At 38.5% G+C, this 20319-nt stretch overlaps 1 protein-coding gene across 6 annotated transcripts in view; it reads right to left on the reverse strand.

Moving 5' to 3' along the window:
* Positions 1-681: 681 nt before the first annotated feature.
* Positions 682-20319, reverse strand: part of NUP98 (nucleoporin 98 and 96 precursor) — a 92601-nt gene continuing 72963 nt past the window's right edge. For all 6 annotated transcript variants that reach the window (XM_019718981.2, XM_019718980.2, XM_074335856.1 and 3 more), the window contains 9 exons: positions 18301-18567; positions 13650-13807; positions 12742-12885; positions 11839-11981; positions 9107-9328; positions 6123-6364; positions 5475-5629; positions 1069-1180; positions 682-934 (listed from right to left, as the gene is read on the reverse strand). In XM_019718981.2, the coding sequence (XP_019574540.1) occupies positions 717-934; positions 1069-1180; positions 5475-5629; positions 6123-6364; positions 9107-9328; positions 11839-11981; positions 12742-12885; positions 13650-13807; positions 18301-18567 (1661 nt within the window). In that variant the 3' untranslated portion in view covers positions 682-716. The remainder of the gene's footprint in view (positions 935-1068; positions 1181-5474; positions 5630-6122; positions 6365-9106; positions 9329-11838; positions 11982-12741; positions 12886-13649; positions 13808-18300; positions 18568-20319) is intronic.

Consider the following 20319-nt stretch of genomic DNA (forward strand, 5'->3'; position numbering starts at 1 on the left):
GAGACATGGGATCTATGACCAAGGGCTCCTACACGTGGTAGTAGGGAAGCTTTGTTGTTAATGGAACATTCAAGACAGGAACAAACAAGACTTGAAGACCCACCTCTCCATGCTGGCATGTACTTCTATCCTAAACAAGTCAGAAAGACCCTGTTCTGCTTCCTCACTCAGTCCAACCCTCGTTTGATTCTAAAACCCAGTGTTAACTCATCAGTATACTTAAAAGACAGATTCTCTTCCTCATATGGATAGCTCATCTGTTAAGGAAGGATAGTCCTAGATCAACACATTTGTACCGTCACCTGTCCCACTCCTAAAGAGTCCTTGTGTAAAAGGGCCCAGGAAGGAATAGGGCAGCCGGTAGGTATGGAGAGTCACAAGATCCAGAATGGATGAGGGTGGAAAATGATTCCCTGGTTCTTTGGGGGGAATTCTGCCAAAGGTGATTTATTGACCACTAAAAAAAAAAAAAAAAAGAATGTCTTGAGGATGGTAAAAAGAGGCTTGGCTCCTTTCTGGGGTACCAAAAGCCCTTATGGTTTGTTCTGTATTAAGGAAAGCCGTGAACAACTGGAGGATGTTGCTTGGGGCAGCAGGAAAGGAGGATGGATTCCACAGACAACCCAGAGAATGGCAAACAGGGTCAACTCAATGCAGGGGACCTTTGTGTGGTGAGTGTGAATGAACATGTGAATGTGATGGAATAAGCCTGGGGCTTACTGGCTCCCAACAGTCAGTTCTTGAAGGTAGGACTGTGTGAGGCTGCGCAGTTCTTCCAAGGCATAGTCCTCAGGCATGGGGAGCCGGCCAATGTGGGGAGCCAACAGGCGCAGAGGGACTCGCTGAGGGTCTGGCGTTGAGTCAGAGGTCGTATCAGGGGCATGCTGAAGGCTCAGTACCACACGCAGCAGGTTGGCTACACGTTTCGCCATGTCTGCAAAGAAAAATAGAGTGAGCACCATGGATGGAAGGTGGGGAAACGTGTGCACTGGGGCGGCCTGGAGTGTGTGTAATAATCATTACGACAGGAAGCAAGCAGGCAGAAGTGGGGAGAGGCTAGAGGCTTACCTGACTGAGCCAGGCGATCCTTGGCATTGTAACACTGGATCTGCTCGATCCGGTTGCACAGTGAGGTCACTTTGGTATGTAACTGCTCCAGCTCATAACCTGAGCAATCCACCTACAAAGCAGCAGATAAACTAATTAGGCCAAGAGGAGACCCATCGCCACCATCTTACTCATAGACTGACTATGCAAAACTTTGAAACAACGGAGAGGTGAGGGAGGGGAACCCAAGAAGCTGGCTGGCAGTGCCATGTTATTACCATCCTCCCCAGTCGCTGAGGGCACGGTCCACCTGAGCAGTAATACACAACAGGAAAGTAATATAGTGTACAGACCCTTGGATTGGGCAAGTCTTGAGATCAGCATTCATGAACCATGTAACTAGCAAACTGTAACATGGCACCAAAAATCTAGATAAATCTGGGTTCAGAGAGATGATATGACTTCTTAAGAGCAGTTAGCAAGAGGTGGAGCCCAAACTAGCATTTAATTTAGGTCTCTGACTCCAACTTCACAACCCTCTTCTCACTATATAGCCTCTCCCTATGTGTTGTGCTCCACTCCTATGGCTTCTTTTACAGTCAATGTGCTGATGATTCTTCAATCTGTATCTCTAGCCTAATATTCCAATCTTCCACCCTTTTTGCCAGAGCAATTGCCTTAGCTCAGGTTACCATTACTTCTCACTTAAAATATTTTAAGATTTTGATCACAACCTTCCATGTCATCCCCTCTACATCCTTTTTTTCTACCATACTGTGGCCAAAGTAATCTTTTTTAAAAAAAAGTTTACATTTTTATTAATTATATTCTGAATACATTCCAGCTGCACCTTATCCTTATTTGTCTCATATTTTTGGTTAGCCCTCCTCTCTCAAAATCCGACATTAAACCACCTACCTACTAAGTCTCCCATCACTTCCTTCTCCAAATGGCTCACTCAACCCTTCCAAGAACTATCTCTCTCATCAAATCAATTTTTTTTTGGAGGGGGCGGTTGCAGAGTGCACCATTTAATGTCTATAGACGTATGATCCTTTCATCCCCAGAATGCAGTCTTTAACTTGACTTTAAAAGGTGGTAAACAAGATTAAGACAAGGTCTTGCTCTCATGAAAGTTACAGAAAATAAAGAAATAGTATCAGACAGTAATAAACCTACAAGAAATAAGCCATGCAGATAATTCATACGGGGGATGTGACGGGGGATGAGAAAAACTGGATGACTACTTCAGATTGGGGAATCAGGAAGGGCTTACTTAAGGAAGGTCATATCTAAGTGGAAAGCTGAATAACAAGGAGAAGGTGAAACTTTCCAGGCAAAGAGAATAGCTAAAACCCAGCTAAGGTAGGAATGCAAAGAAAGCTTATGTCTGAAATGCAGGGTAAAGAGGAGAGTAAAAGATAAAACTGGAGAGGCATTACATAGCTGGGGATTGTAACCAGGGGTCCTTAGAATTCAAAGGGTCTTGGACTTGAACTGGGAAAAATAAAATCTTAATTTTTACTAATTTTTAACTAAAAATTAGCATTTATTACTGTAGATATTAGCAGTTAAGTGTGGCTTTGTTAGCAACAGAAATCAGTTACTTTCATATCACATTACAGTTGTTAGTGATTTTTAAATATAGTACTTCAAAATTACAGTAGTAGATCCACTGCTAAAACTTATTTGTTAATAAGCAGTTATTACTAACCACAAGTTTTTAATATTTTGATAACTATATTTTAATATAATTGATTTCCCTTGTAACCCTATATATTTAAATTTTATGCATTTAAAAACATTAGACATCCATCCATGAACTTCACCAAACTGCCAAGGGTTCACAGCACAAAAAGGTAAGAATTATTATTATTATTTTTTTAAGAGTTTATTTGAGCCAAAAATGACGACATATGCTGGGGACAATGATCTCAAATGCTCTAGGGTAAGAATCATTGATGCAGAGCTTTGTAAGATTTGCAAAGAAGCACTTTAAGTGAGATCAGAAGCCATTGGAAGGTTTTAGACAAGAGAGATGATGATTTGTCTATTAAAAGATCACTCTGGGGGCGGCTGGTTAGCTCAGCTGGTTAGAGCGTGGTGCTAATAATACCAGGGTTATCGGTTTGATCCCTGCATGGGCCACTGTGAGATGCGCCCTCCTTTAAAAAGAGATCACTTTGGTTGCTGTGTGGAAATGAACTGCAGAGGACCAAGACTAGAAGCAGGGGAAACCAATTAGGTTGCTATCATAGTAGCAGTGAGCGATATGGGGTATGATAAAAAAATAGGGTGAATGTTTAAATTGAAAATTACTGCAATAAAAGATACATTGCCATTAATTCCCCCTCAAAATACTCCCCCTTGTGTCTTTAGTTGCACTGTCGTGGTTGCCTCCATGTCCTGAATTGATTCAAAATGTTTTCCTTTCATGGTCATTTTGACTTTGGGGAAGAAGAGCCAGAAGTCGCACGGTGCCAAATCCGGTGAATAAGGTATATGAGGACACACCGTAATGTTTTTATTTGACAGAATTGCTGTACCAGAAGTGAAGTGTGACATGGAACGTTGTCATGATGGAGAATGAAGTAAAGACACTCACGAAAGAGGACTTCCAGAACTGCTTCAGAAAGTGGCACGAACAATGGTATAAATGTATTTGAAACGAGGGGGAGATTTTGAGGGGGATTAATAGCGTTGTGTCTTTTACTGTAATAAAATTTTTAAATTTAAACATTCACCATATTTTTCGATCATACCTCATTATCTGTGACTTTACCACATCTACATGGCTCCCCCTTCTACTCCATACCCCAAAACCACTGAATCTATTATAAGTTCCCTGGAAGCACAGTGATATCTCTGATCTCTAGACTCTCCCCATACTGTTCCCTCTGCTGAAGCACTCTTCCCCATTCAGTATCCTTTTTCATCCTTAAGAGCTTAGATGTCACTTCTAGAAAGCCTGTCGACTCCCTCAGACTGGGTTAGGTACTTCGTTTATATATACTCTTTGCTTAATCCCTACACTTACTATTCCATAGTAATTGCGAGTTTACCTATGTATATTAATATCACCCCCACCAAAATTATTACTTTGGTAAGGGCAAAATACATACACTTTACCTTTATATCCCTCCAATCCACCAGTACTCGGCACATGGTTGGCTCTCACTAACTAGGCTGGGTAAATGAATAAATGTTCCAATAGAAAAGGGTTTCTTAAGTGATAATTTAGGGATGATGCTCTTAATCCATCCTAAGGGTATAACAAACACTGAATTATGAATATTATGTGCCAGATACTGTGTCAGCAGTTGGCACTTTAACAAGGATAATAATAGATAACAATTATTAAGCATTCAATATATATAAAATAGTCTGCTAAACACTTTATGCATATTTTGTTTAATCTTTATGACAACTCTGTCAGATGTCTACTATAAGCTGTAACCCCTCCCTGCTGCCATGGAACAGGGAGGTTAATTAACTTGCTTCAGGTCTCATAGCTAGTGATGAGGAAGCCATGAATTGAACCTAACAGTCTGGCTCTAGAACTTGATTCTTAACCTCTATACTCAATTGCCTTTAAACTGAAAATAAACGTCTCCCCAAAAGGAGCTCATGGCAACCTGAAGAGAGATATGGATACATTAACTATATGGTCAGGTATGCTAGTAGACAAACGCATCAGTATTTTGGTAATAAAACAAGGAAGTGCAATAAACTCTTCCTGGGGGAAAAGGAGAGCTCACTGCAATCTAGATCTTAAAGGATGAGTATGAGTGTCTAGCTAAAGAGTGGAATAGAACAGATTTGTTGGGAACACCACAAGTAATTAGCGCGAGCAGCGCAGGCTAGTAAGGCTGGAATGTAGGGTAAGCGTGGTAGGCGTTAAGGCAGGAGTGAAAGGTAAAGGCCTCTACAGGGGCTTGAATCCTGTATTTATGAGTTTGGTGTTTGTGCTATAAGCAGTGCAGAGCTATCTTATGACTATCAAGACCGACCCAAGACATTTTACCAAAGACTGAAAAAACTGTAAAATTTGCATTTTTAAAACATGGCTAAATGATGTGTGAGACAATTATCCTCACCAAATCTCTGACATTACTGTATCTCTCATTCCTGACTTTCTCACTCAAACTAGGGCTGGACCAGGGGAGAAGACTATGGACAAGCTCAGAAATGTCTATTGTACACACCACTTGGTAATAAACACAAGAAAGTGTTTCTATTAAATTTTGATACAACTATAAAAATCACTACCTCAAATCAGCCTCATCAAAATGTCCCTCCTGAACTGACAGTACTCTCTCTAATGCTTGTTGAGTTTTTTAAGTCGGTGCTCAGGCCATTTGAGGTCTCTGTGGCTCTAAGGGCCAGGGAAAAGGAAAACCATGCAGTCATTTAAGGAACTTGGGTACCTGTTGTATATGGTGGAGCATTTCAAGGACCTGAATATAGTCCAGGTAAACAAGGCCTGATGTTTCCCAGTCCTGGATTAGGCTGCTGCGCTCAGGAGGTGCCAGGTCTTCCAAGAACCCCTTCAGGTAGTCATAGTTCTCATTAATGATGGCATCTGAAGGACAAAATATTGAGCACTGTGTCTGCACAAGTATATGATTCCCAAAAGTACAGAGGAAGGATATGGCAGAAATCCAAGACAGGAAGAAAGGGGAAATAATGTTGGGTCAGACTTGAGAATTTCAAGTAGGTGTTTTGAAATTCTCTATAAATAAAATGTGAAGAATTTCTGGCTTCAGTTCCCCAAACAGACATTTTTGGTGCTGTTGAATAAAATTCCCTAAATAAACAAAGCTCTTAACATAGTACAGATCAAGAGTATTCCTGACAAATGATAACAGTATTGCTGTCTACCCTGGCTCTGCTAGCCCCTCATCCTGGCCAAGCCTCTTCTGCACAGAGAGCTTTCAAAGTGGGATCTGATTCACTCTGACATCTGCCATGTCCCATACTGAGCATCAACTCGGGCCTGACTCATCATGGTGTTCAGAGGTTGGAAGAATGTGGTCTGATTCCAGGAGACACAGGCCCTCGTGTGAAGCACTCACCAGAAGCTAAGTGCCGGATGACGAGTTTGTGGCAGCGGTTCCAGTGCCCGGCTTTAAATAAATAGAGGGCCTCCAGATGCTTGTCGGATTCCATGTGTGCTCGCACTGCTTTGGCCTCATGAATCCATTCAGCAGGCACACAAAGCTTCTGGGTCAGGAAAGTCTCCTTAGCCCAAGATTCAGGTGTCTCCAATAGTTGGCAGTGCCGGGTCAGCAGCTCTCGAACAGCCTTCTCACGCATGCTATAGGAAGAGATACTGGAATAAAGCTCATCCTCATTGATGGAAAAGGCTGCCTCAGACAGCTCAGAGTGGCCCCTGCAGTAGTCTCTCAAATTGCAGGTCTCAACCCTTAGTCGATCAACTCAAACTTCACTAAAAAAAGTCAAAAGCCATCATACCAGCATTTATTTTTTAAACAAAATAGAATATTAAGTATCTACACACATTATATTTTAATGGCCAAAAAAGTCTGAAAACTAATACTCTAGGGAAGATTATCACTGCCCAGCAAAGGCTTTCCCTAGCTAGGATCTCCTTTATTTCCTTTCAGGAGATCAAAGACTGGGATAGGGGAATTCTATATGCTACAGAGCAGTGCTCTGAAGTTCATTCCTAACTTTTTCCCTTCTCTTACTCTCACGTTGTCAGTACAAGTAAGCAAAATAGTTTGTCTCTTCCAGGTTCTTGTTTTTTTCCCTAAAGCCATCAACCTTCTTAATTCTTTTTTTTTCCTACCTTCAGATTTAGGCTACACTCACTCTTTCTGCTCTTGCGGTCCCTTAAGGAGAGTCCTTTTCTGTATGGGCAAAAGGACCAGCCATTTTAATTTTAGACCAAAACTATTCTCATCTTAGACTCTCTTTGGAACTCCTAGGTTTTTCAAGAAATGCCAATCTTATCACAACTGCTTCCCCTCTACTTCCTCCCCCCCCAGCAAACAGGATCTGCTTCCCTACAGCCAACTCTGAACCGTCAGATATCCAATTAGCCTGCCTTTTACCATGTGAAATAAACTCACAGGAAAAGTCTGGGGTTGTTTTGCTTCCTGGTAAGGGAAAAGAAAAGAGAAACTCCTTAACGGAAGGGCTGTGCTAGATGCTTTATACTTTTACTTCTTTAATACCACAATCACCTTTGAATAGGAATTATTATGATTTTACAGATTAAAACATTGAGGCTTGGAGATTATTACCCAAAGTCAAATGTGAGTAAGCTTTACCCTACGTCAAAATGAGTAACGTTGGATCCAGAATTTAGGCAGGTCTGACTACAAAACTCAACTTCTTTCCATACCATACAGCATGACAGTGATTGACAGCATAGACTCTGGGTGTTTTGAGTTGGAAGCCGCCTCTGCCATCTACTAGCTATGTGCTTTGGGCAAAAGTTACTTAATCTTGCTGTGTCTTGGGATGCTCATCGGTAAAATAGACAATAAAAGTGTATCTCATCGGTTCATTATGAGCATTAAATGAGTTAATATATGCAAAGACTTACAACAAAGAATAAACAGACATAAAAGCACTATATAACAAAATATTACATAGATGATTGTTTTTGTTATTATTGTAATGCCATGTTGCAACTGCTAACAAAAAGCCCCCCCCCCAAAAAAAGAACACCCCACAAAAAACCAACATACACAGCATGAAGAAAAGGCATTTCTCTGGTTCTCTTTCAGGAAAGAGAACCAAAAGATTACGTATCTAAGCAAGGTTGTACTGGTAAATACAATACGATTAAACTTGAGGGGTAGAGGTGGGGAGATGGCAAGGGAAAGCCAGGGAGAGGGAGAAAGCCAGTAGACAGAGATATAGCAGACCCCTCCCTGCACCATTCCACGGATCCACTGAGGCAGCTCAGCCAACACTATTTCTGAATACAGTAGTCCCCCGTTATCCGAGGGGAAAATGTCCCAAGACGCCCAGTGGATGGCTGAAATCATGGATAGTACTGATCGATATATATATATATATATATATATATATATATATACTATGTTTTTTCCTATACATACATGAGCACATACATGACTATGACAAAGTTTAATTTATAAATTAGGCACAGTAAGAGATTGGCAATAACAATAAAATAGAATTTCACAATTTACTGTAATAAAACGTTGTGTGAATGTGGCCTCTCTCCAAATACCTTATTGTACTGTACTCACCTTTTCAACTTAACAGAAGCACTCTACCGCTTCTCTTTGGCATACCAAATTGTGACCATGACTACTCTTGCGCTTTGGGGCCATTACTATGTCAAACAAGGGTTATCTGAACACAAGCATTGTGATGCCATGACAAGTCAATCTGATAGCTAAGACAACTACTAAGTGACTAACAAATGCGTAGCATACACAGCGTGCATGTGCTGGACAGAGGGATGATTCTCGACCTGGGCGGGATGGAGTTGGACAGCAAGAGATTTCAGAACAGGATGTAATTTAAAACTTATAAATTGTTTATTTCTGAAATTTTCCATTTAATATTTTCAGATTGTGATTCACCACAGGTAACTGAAACTGCAGAAAATGAAACCACAGAGGGGGATTCCTGTAATTCTAAACATGTCACATTCAAGTGAATCTGAGCCTAAGTTAAGGGGGTTTCCCCACCTGGGCATATCTTTCCTTTTCCACTAATCATTTCCTATTCCAATTTTACAGGTTCTTTGAAACTTATCTCTATAAAAATTCAGAGATTTTGCAGTTCAGAGATCTCTTCTTCTCAGACAAGAGAGAAGTCTTAGGATAAACAGCATAATTTGGCACTCAATCAAAGGCAGTCTCATTTCTAACTTGTTCACAGGAATACAGCGATAGTTTGGGCTGCAGGTTGAACCATCTTAAGGTTTATCACAAGGCTAAACCCAAAATACATTCTAAACACGTCCTGGCTGAACTGAACTCTAAGAGACTGATTCCTTTAGCATTGCCCTGTAGCTCTGGATGTATAGTGGGTCTGATGAATTCTCACTCACCTTGAATTATCAATGTGCAGGAAGACAAAGATGGCCCACTCCCAGAGCCCCTCACTTTCCAGTTGGCCAGCGTAACTGGCCTGCAGCACACCTTCACACTGCTCTGAGAGATGGGTGTAGTTAAGAGCCCGCAGCACCTCCCACAAGTGCCAGCTTAGACGGTAGTCCAAAGGATCCACTGTTATGCTTCGAGGCTCTAGCAGCTGGTTGAGATCATAATGTCTGCAAAGGAGAATGGGCGGAGAGTTACCATATCCAGCCAGCAGACCACGTGTACTGAATGACAACTGTTCTGGCTATGGCAGGCAGGCCACTCAGACCAGAAGCAGTACAGGCCTCATACTCTCCCTCTTAGACAGTGTTATAGCAATCTATCTCTACACATTCAGCTAGATTGTAGCTCATACCAAAAATTCAGGCACCTTCCCTTCTGTGGCAGTGTAATCTACTAGGTTTGCTGATATTTGGCCTATATATTTTACCCTCCTCATACAGGGAGTCTCCACAGCTCTCAACCTTTTATTCCCTCATTATAGTGTCGATTACTTTTCTTAACTATTAAAAAAAGTTACCTTAGTATCTTTCAGACTGTTCCACTATCTGAAGTTGCTGGAGTGCTAATTCTCCAGTTTGTTTGAACAGCTAAATAGTCTTTATGACGGGTAAGCCATAGTCTACGTATAAACTACAGATGTAGTATACAGCTTATAATTTTTACCTTTGATTTTATCTACAGTAGTTATTATTCTTTTTATAGAACAGGTGCCCTGGGTTTTGAAAGTGTCCATATATAGACTTTTGCTTTTTCTTCTGCTGGGGGCCCAGGGATTTCAATGGTCCTGGGACAGCTTATGTGTTAAGTTCTTAGCTTGGAATTCCCAGATCCTAAGAACAGTATAAATTAAGATCCCACACCTGCAAGTTTTAAAGATCCGGGGCTTAGATTACCAACCAGTAACTTCCCTTTCACCTAAGAGCCCTAATATTTTATAACTACCTAACACCTCTGTGAATGAGCAGTTTTTCTTGACCAGTGCTTGAAACTAAACTTTGTGTGATGATGGACATGTGCTATATATAGTCTGCCTTAACCAATATGATAGCCACTAACCACATGTGGCTAGTAAACACTTGAAAATCTAATGTGAATGAGTAATTTTTAAAAATTTAAATCATAAGTCACATGTAAACAGTAACTATTATATTTAACAGTGCAGTTCTATAGACTATTTTTAAGAGATAGGATGTGCATTTTATATAAGGGTTTTAGTCACAGCAATTCTCCCTTTCATGAGAATACAGTTTACTATCTCATCCTGGCTTTGGTTTCTCTATTTCTGGTGCCTTGAGATACTGCTTTCCTCCTCCTTTTTTTCTTTTGCAATGAAAAAAACTGACATACAATCAACTGCACATATTAAGAACGTACAGTTTTTGTAAGTTTTAACATATGTATACACCTGTGAAACTACTGCCAAGGTCAAGATAACAAACATACCTATCACCTCTGAAAGTTTCATTCTGACCTTCTGTAACCTCTCTCTCCTGCTCCTCCCTACAGCTGCCCTTCTCAGGCACCCACTGATTGCCTTTCTGTCATTATAGATTATAGTTTGTTATTTTCCAGAATTTTATATAAATTGGAATCAACAGTAGGTACACTTTTGGGGGTATTTTTTTTTTATCTTGCCTCAGAACTAAATAAAATTATTTTGTAATTCACTATATTGTTGCAGTGACTGAAGAAAACCCCTCAGTGTTTCTGATATAATGTAAAAAGACACTTCTGAGTTTTAATTGATTAGATATAATAGCACGTGTTACTATGTTATTGTAGGATAAATAAACCACTCTTCATTTCTTATTGATACACACACACACTACCATATGATACCACTATATGCCCATGAAAATGGTGACATTTTTAAAACTGACAATACCAAAATATGAAGGGATATGGAACAACTAGAAATCTTGGTGGGAATGTAAAATGATACAAGCACTTCTGGATATAAATGAGCACTTCTGTTATGTTTTTTTTTTTGTTTTAAGGAGGGCGCAGTTCACAGTGGCCCATGTGGAAATCGAACCAGCATCCTTGGTGTTGTCAGCACCACACTCTAACCAACTGAGCTAACCGGCCACCCCTAAATGAGCACTTTTGGATGTAAGTGTTCATAGCAACTTTATTCATAACAGCCAAAAACAAGAAAACCTAACTGTCCATCAACAAATGATATTATGCAATAAAAAACTTCTGATGTACATTATTAACATGAATAAATCTCAGAATCATTACGCTGAATGAAAGAAGCCAGGCACAAAAGATAATACACAGAATGATCCCAATTATACAAATTCTAGAACAGCAAAGCTAAACTATAATAATGAAAAGTCAGTCAGTAGCTGTCTGGGGTGGGAACTGATTGCAAAGGGGCATAAGGGAACTCTTTGTGGGTAATGTAAACAATAACTTGACTGTGAGTAGTTACATTACATTAAAACCTATCAAACTACACACTTTATTATATGTAAATTGTATCTCATTAAAGTTGATTAAAATAACATTTAGATTGCTAAGTCTAGTTCCAGTGTTCTTTGTACTCAACTACTATAGGTTGTATTTTGGTAATTTATACAGACTAATGGCAATTTAGCCATGTATGAAAGGGAAAGGACTCCCTAGGGCAGATGATGCCCTCAAGTGACAATACTGCAGGGCTCTGATTTACCTGTCACTGTAGAGTTTTAGAAGGTGAAAGCAGACGTCTTGAAGTGGTCTCCGTGAGTCTTGCTCCTCTTCTACCACACAGCCAGAGCCCTCCAGGTATGAAGGAAGTGGGGAGCAGGCATATCTGTCACCCTCAGAGGTATTCTGAAGTTAAGAATTTGATAAACAATACATTAGCTGCCAGTGTGTGTCACAGATACTATGTCTCAATTACTCAGACATGTGTATTACCAACGTGACACCTTCTAAAGGAAAGTGTCAAAGATTTAAACTTCTTTTGATCAGTGATATATTCCACTTATCTTTAAGGAAATGGCAAAGACTATAGATAGCTCTCACTAATCTCACCACCGTTCTTGCCACAATTCTTATTACACTCAGTTTCTTCAGTGTTCCCTTTTTCTTGACAAATAATATTAAAGAAAACAAAAATGGACAGTAAGAAAAAGAACTGAAGAAATGATGGCATTAAAAACAGTAATAATACCTTAACACTGACAAGGAATATGAAATGTGTTATTTATAGGCAAATTGCAGACCTAATTTGGGGCTATACCAAATCGCAAGTCAGGCAGTATCTCAGGGAATTCCCAAAGAAATAGATACCATTAGGAATGAAGAAAACCCTCTGATTTGGAGGCAGAAAAACAGCAATAAGAAAGTCAGCTGTGGATATTCATCATATTAAACAAAACAGAAGCAGACACCTGGAAAAGTTTAATAGCCCTGTCCAGAGGGTAGAAGACAAGGAAAATGTTTCCCGTCGGATTTTCTGGGTTCATTTCAATTTTATGGTATTTTCAAAAAAAGCAGTTAGGAAAAAGTATTATGAAATGTGACTTGATGGTTATTTTCCCTGCAGTACTTTCCAGGACTCTTGCTTGGCTCTACTGGACACATATACCTGAAATGCTTCTTCATACATGCTGAGTGCCCTGGAAATGGAGGCTGTTGGTGGAAGCAAATACCAAAGATGGACAGCCAGAGAGCGTTTCCAGTCCAACTGGGAGCATACATTGATTTGCTTCTGCTCTGAGAGCTGCCATACCTGCAGGAGACAAAATCACCATCACAGTTATACAGTATGTTGTTACCTTGTTATTGCCCAGGTATGTAAGTTATTCACTTATTCAAGTAACATTTTAAATGATCTAGGAGCAGTGTTAACGATCCAGATATAAAATACATCCCTGAGGCAGGTGATTGGAATCACTGCTCTGAGAAGAAATGAGAATCACTGAGCGCAAAGAGGAGGTCTTCTCACTGCCCCAGTTGCCAACTTATTCTTTAAGATGTGAATAAATTCTGACCAACCTTTTCATTTTTGGAAATTGACTTTAAGATGGCAGCAATAGAGACCGGCTTTAAAAAATTATGGCATATCACTCATAAAATGGAACAGAAGTGGCTATTAAAAAGATGAGGCTACATGACATGAAAAAATATCCATATAAGGTATGATAAAAAAGTTGCAGAACTGCTATATATAATTGATTTTATTTTAATCTATACATATGTAAATATGTACACATGTATGTTGATATAAACTTAAATACGTGTAGAAAGACAAATTATTTACATGGTTTATCACTATGATATAGTGTATATTAACATTTTGATTTCTGTATGACTAGGTTTTTCTTTTTACAATGCATATATACCTGTATAATCTGAAAATATTTCCATTAAAAATAAGTTGCTTAGTTATGTGTAATAGTGTACAATTTACAAAAATAGCTCTTTGCTTTAACCTCAAGCAAGTTTGTATTTATGAGAAAATGTATGTGAGTTTATGAGAAAAGAGGAAAATACCGGTTTGCCAGCCAACAGAGCAAAGATGCGCAGTCTCTCGTCTTGGATGAAGCAGTCGGCCTGGAGCTGATGCCAATCCACCAGCTGCATCGTAAGCAGCTCCCGGACCGACTGGCTACCCACCAACTGGGATAAAAGAAGGGCAAGACGATGATCACCTACAAGAAAAACAGAAGTTCTCTGGTGATACTGAGAATTTACAGACTTGGGGAAACACGTGGGGGCATCACCTTACTTCTTCTAGCCCTCAGGACAGAGACCTTAACACCTGTGACTGCCTTCTGCAGTAGTTCCAAAACAGCAATCAAAAACTTAACCATTTTCTTCTTGGGTAGAAAATCTTCCAAGTAGTCTAACCTAAATTGCATATAGACTGCATAGTAGACAGAGTTCGATGACAAATCTATTACTTCTATAACCCTACACCAGGCACTTCATCCATAAAATGGAGGACAATATCATGATTCAAAGGTTCATAGTGAAAACTGACATGGCATGATTGAAAACATGCCCAACTAGAATGTACTATATAATGACACTGAGAAATGGCAATCAAACCTAAAAGAAAATGCATGTATGTGATATAAAGAGAATGGTTGAGTCTTTTACCCTCACAGACCCAATAATCTCTTTTAATAAAAAAAAAAAAAAAAAAATTTAAGTACAAAGGGCTAATTAACCAGAATGAGGGGACAGAAATTCCAGTTTATGAAAATTTCCAGTTAAATTGTGAATTAAGAGAAATATTCTTTGTCTCAGCCCTTAAGACAAACTTTCTAGAAGTCAATAGTCCTTTTCCTTTCGTTTTTGTGTATCAGTCAGTGCTACATGACTATATAAAGTATTGTCCTGCCAGAAACTAATGTTCTCATCTCAAAGAGTTTCCTTCACAAACTGGAGAGGCCTGGAGGAAAGAAATCATGCATCAAGAACACATCTAGAAATGTGCTACTAGGCCAAGGTGTCTCCCTGGTAGTATATAGGTAACCAAGCATGACTGGAGTATGATTCATGCAGTAAGTACTGCAGCTCACTTGACCATGAGTTGCTAATGTTCCAGGTGTATAATAAGGAAAAAAAGAAAAGATTATTTCTGTGTATCTATAGAACCCCAAAGAGAGGGTTTATAAGCCAACAAATATAAATATCCTGCTCACTAAAGATGATCAAGTTCAGAGAAGAAACTGGAATATCATATCTTGAAACAATCATTCATTAAGATCATTTCTCTTTGCTCTGATCACACAACCAACCAATCAGCTTCTTCCAATCCTTGACTTTTCACTTAGACTTTCTCATTGATGACAACATGTAGTTGAGCAAATGACAGGATTCTAGGGTACTTTCTCAAGCTGATTTTAGTGTGTGATGTGAGGTTAGGATCTAAATTCATCTTTTACATGTGACTATCCAACTATCCCAGCATTATCTGTTGAAAAGACTATCCTTTCCACATTTAAACTGTTTTGGCACCTTTGTCAAAAATAACTGACCATGAGTGAAAGGGTTTTATATTTGGATTTTCATTTCTGTTCCACTGATCTGTATGTCCATCCTACTATCAGTACCATATCATCCTGACTGCCGTAGCTTTATAGAAGTTTTGAAATCAGAAAGTGCTGAGTCCCCTGACTTTGTTCACTTAAAACACTGTTTAAGTTTTTAACATTTCCATATAAGGATCAGGACCTGCAAAAATGCCAGCTGGAGATTTTGATATAGATTGTGTTGAAAGTATAGATTAACTTGGGGAGAACGGACATCTTAACAATACTGAGGTTTCTATTCCATCAGTGGTTCTCAACCTGGGTGGTTTTGCCCCGCAGGGAACATTTGGCCGTGTCTGAAGATATTTTTGGTTGTCACAACTAGAGGGTGGAGGGCAGAGATGCTGCTAAATATCCTACAATGTCAGGATAGCCTCCACAACAAAGAATTACCAGCTAAAAGTGCCAGTGGTGCTGAGGTTGAGATGTAATCCATGAACATGGACTTTTTCTTCATTTATTCAGATCTTTTATTTTTCCAGCAATGTTGTACAGTTTTCAGTGTACAAGTCTTAAACTTTTGTTACATTTATTCTTTAAGTATTTTATTCTTTCTGATGCTATTAGAATTTTAAAAATTTCATTTTTGGATGGTTTGTCACTAAAACATAGAAATACAATTGAATTTTGTATATTGATCTTGAATCCTGAGACCTTGCTGAATTATTAATAGTTCATTAGTCCCACTACTGTTTCTGTGGATTCCATAGGACTGTCTATATAAAGAATTATGCCATCTGTGAATACAGACAGTTCTACCTCTTCCTTCTTAATCTGTATTAACTTTTGCTTCTTTTTCTTGTCTGAATACACTGGCTACAATATTCATTACAATACTGTACGGAAATAGCAGTTACAGAAATTACAATACTGTACAGAAATAGTTCCCAATCTTAGTGTTCAGTCTTTCAGTATTAAGTATGTTAGCTATAGGTATTTTGTAGATTCACTTTGATATCAGAGTAATAATGTCATCATAGATGTACTAGAAAGTATTTCCTCCTCTATTTTCTTTTCCGTTTTTTTTTTTTTTTTTAAGGAGGGTATGGCTCACAGTGGCCCATGCGGGGATAGAACCAACAACCTTGGTGTTATTAGCACCATGCTCTAACCAACTGAGCTAACTGGCCACCCCTCTCCCCTATTTTCTAGAAAAGCTGTACAAGATTGGTATTCATTCATCTTTAAATATAAGACATCTGGGCCTGTGCTTTTCTGAGTGACGATTTTTAATTACAAATTCAACTTCTTTGCTTGTTATGGCTCTATTTAGATTTTCTACTTCTTCTTGAGTCAGTTTTGGTAATTTATATCCTCCTAGGAATTTGTCAATTTTATCTAAGTTGTTGAATTTGTTGACACAATTTCTCATAGTATTCCCTTTTCTGTAGGGTTAGGAGCGATGTTCACTCTTTTACTCCTGTGTCTTTCCTGTTTTTCATGATCAGTGTAAAGCTTCGTAGACTTTCTTGATCCTTCCAAAGAACTAACATTTAGTTTTATTGATTTCTTTATTTTTTTATGTTTTCATTTCCACTGATTTGTTCTAATCTTTATTATTATTTCCTCCCTTCTTCCACCCTTTGGGTTTAGTTTGCCTTTTTGCTAGTTTCTTAGGTAAAAGCTTAGGTTATTGATTTGAGGTGTTTCTTCTTGTTGGGTAGTTACCAGGTAACATTGGTTGATAGTGTTAAAGTATTCTATAGTCTTGATTTTCTGCCTAGTTGTTCTATCAATATTGAAAGTGGAGGTAGTGAAGCAAAAGTTTTTAGTAAGCTGAAAGGTAGTGCCTTGCCAAAGGGTTAACCTTACGGTAAGAAAAAAAGGGTGGAAAAAACGGTTTGTGAATGAATAAATCTAAGGACCTGACCTCTGGCATTTAAGATTTTCTTTCGCTACATGTATGTATGCTGGTGAGCATAATTTTATCACTTTAATGATTCATAATCTTTATAGCTTTATAGAAGATCAATCCTAAAGACAAGTTCTTACCATATAAATAAAGACCAATAAAGGCACCGAGCTAAATGTGTAGTGATAGTGAAATGCAACTAGCCATTTATATAAATTGCGGATTCTAGCTTTTCTTGTGATTTGTTCCTTATAATCCCCAAATTGGCCAAGACCTCAAAAAATCCAGTGGATGGCTTCAATTAGTTGGCTTCAGATAAATTAAATTCCAACAAAACAAGGTTTGATCAAGGATGAGAATAAGTTGAACTATGTTATCCTTTATTCTTATCAAGATTTGTGTGTAGATAGTCATTAAGTACTAGCTGAATGCTTCTCAATATTATGTTGGTGCAAAAGTAACTGCGGTTTTTGCAATTGTTTTTAACCTCCTAAACTGCAATTACTTTTGCACCAACCTAATAGAAGAGGAACTAAGAAAAGCACAAATACATACGGTAAATACTAAAAAAAGCCCGGTGAGTATCTCAAACCAGAAATTAAATTTCTACATATTTATTTGAGTGAGAGAAGTGAATTAGTGCAAAACACCTGTTTAAGAGGTTCAGAATATTGCTTATAGTGAGGGGGGAAAAAGCCTAAATATCAAAAAAGGAATTTGCTAACATGAATCATTTACATACAATAGAATACTAAAAAGCATTTGTCTATAGTTATCTATATTATAGGACATTGTCATGTATGACATGAAAAGAACAGAGTATGTATGCATGTGTATATATAGCAGGATACCATCTTTGAAAAGTTTATATGTGTATCATATGTTGTTCTGTGTGCACATATTTGTATATACTTCATATATTACAAAGCAAATAGTCCAAGTATAAATTGCACACTGAAATGTTTGTAGTGAATAGTAAAGGATTTAGGAGTTTTTGGTTTACTCCTTTTTGCTTACCTGCGTTGTCTAGTTTTACTACAAATGTGTATATAGCATATAAAATTAAAATAATGTTAATAAAGTAAATTTAACATTTAGGTTCTAAAAAAGAAAACTAGAAGACACAATCCCTATTCTGGAGGAACCAGCAATCTTCCTGAGTAGTCTATACTTAATACTCAGGATAGACAACAAAGGCAAATCCACAATTAAGAGGTATGGATGGTAAGTAGGAAGTAGGCATATGCCCTACCTGACTGCTGGGCCAGACAGCAGGCCTCACTGATCCTCTTGCCTGTGAGGTAGCTGAAGACAGCCTCCACAGGGTTGTCTTTTCGGGTTAAGGAGACTTCTTCCTCAATCTGAGGTGCGGCAGTATGGGATAGCCAGCGAGAGAAAGCTCTCCTTCGCTCCAGAATCTGAATGTATTCACTAGATTCATCCAGTGGGCTGTCAAGCTCCTTTAGGTGGCCCCATAGAGCTTCACATAATGTCCATGTTAAGCTCCAGTGCTTCACAACTAAGGAAGGGACAGGAAAACAATGTTATGACACTAAGTCCTACAATAACTATAGAATACATAAGTTAATATACATGTGCTTAAGAATACATAATAAATACCCCAACAACCACTCAAGTCGATTACCCCTGAGTCTGTCTCTGCCTAACTCAGTTGTGTCGTACAAGCTGCAGAGATGGTGGTCTAACTGCTTGCTCCCTCCATGTTCCTATAGTACTTATGAAGTGTGATAAAAAAATACGGTGAATGTTTAAATTTCAAAAAATTATTACAGTAAAAGACACATTGCCATTAATCCCCCTCAAAATACTCCCCCTTACTTCGAACACACTTATTCCATCGTTCCTGCCACTTTCTGAAGCAGTTCTGGAAGTCCTCTTTTGTGAGTGTCTTCAGTTGTGCTGTCATGGCTACCTTGATGTGCTGAATCGATTCAAATTATTTACCTTTCATGGTCATTTTGACTTTGGGGAAGAACCAGAAGTCATACAGTGCTAGGTCATGGTCATTGCGGCATCACCATAAACTAATTTTATCATTTCATGTGTTTCTTCAGCACTTTTTTGCCACCGAATACAAAATTTCATGCATTGTTCATGATCCATGATTTATTTACTTTAAAACACACCTTCTCTCAACCGTAGCTCACACCCGACTGACTGCAACACACAAGTTGAAACTTGTCACACACTGTCACTAAGGTTCGATGTGTCGCTTCTGGTATTAAAGACCCCTGCCTTTCCGATGGATGGCACTCAGCAGCAGCATTCACCGTATTTTTTGATAACACCTCATACATAACAAATGTAACTCAATGCTCCTTTAAACTGTTTCCTCTAGCCTAATTACGGTTAATATAGACTCAAATGGTAGAGAAAAGTCCTCTAAATTGATCAAATTCTGTTTACAAAATGCTTTAAGGAATATGAAGTGCTCTAAAAATTTGTAAGGGATTATTCTCTCCTGCTATAGGCACAGCATAACATTTAGTGTCTAAATGAGTGCTCAAAGCACTTAAAAAAAGTAAACCAACTCTAACATATACAATGTGACTATATAATAGTTACTATCTTCATTTTACAAATGAGGAACTGAGGTACAGAGTGTTAAGTAATTTGCTCAAAGTTATAGGCAATATGTAGCAGACCCAGGATTCAAACCCAAGTAATCTGAGTTCAATTCTATACTCTTAACCACTATACTGCCCAAGAAGGAAAACAAAAAAGAACTAGTTACCACTTTAAGTCACTTACAAGTATGCACTGGGAAGATGACTCACATGCTTGAAAAGACAACTGAAGCAAACACAAAGACGTGAACGCAAACAATTCCTAAAATGTGTAGTATGGAACATTCTAATAGTCTCCATATTCCAATAAAGGTGATGTGAAATGTTGTGAAACACATTAATTATGATTTTTCTACTATTTGAAACAGTAAGTTCCTAAATTAGAAATGCTCTTTATCAAAGTATTGGTTCAGAAAAACATGGTCACCATAGTTACAGAGAAGTAATAGTAAAGGAGGTCAGGAAGGGACGTTATAAACACCAAAGTTGTTGGGAAGACCAAGTGGGACTTCAGCTGGACATGGAAGAATGGGTAAAATTTAGAAAAGCAAGAAGGAATCTCTCTCTCCCTATGTTCTCTGTGGGGAGGAAAGAATGCAATTTCATAAATACAAGAGATTTGACTGGCTACAGTTCCTTCGAACAAGGACTCGTATGTTCAAGGTCATAAGAGTAATTGTAAA

This window comes from Rhinolophus sinicus, linkage group LG06 (assembly GCF_036562045.2).
Source record: "Rhinolophus sinicus isolate RSC01 linkage group LG06, ASM3656204v1, whole genome shotgun sequence".
Lineage (NCBI taxonomy): Eukaryota > Metazoa > Chordata > Mammalia > Chiroptera > Rhinolophidae > Rhinolophus > Rhinolophus sinicus.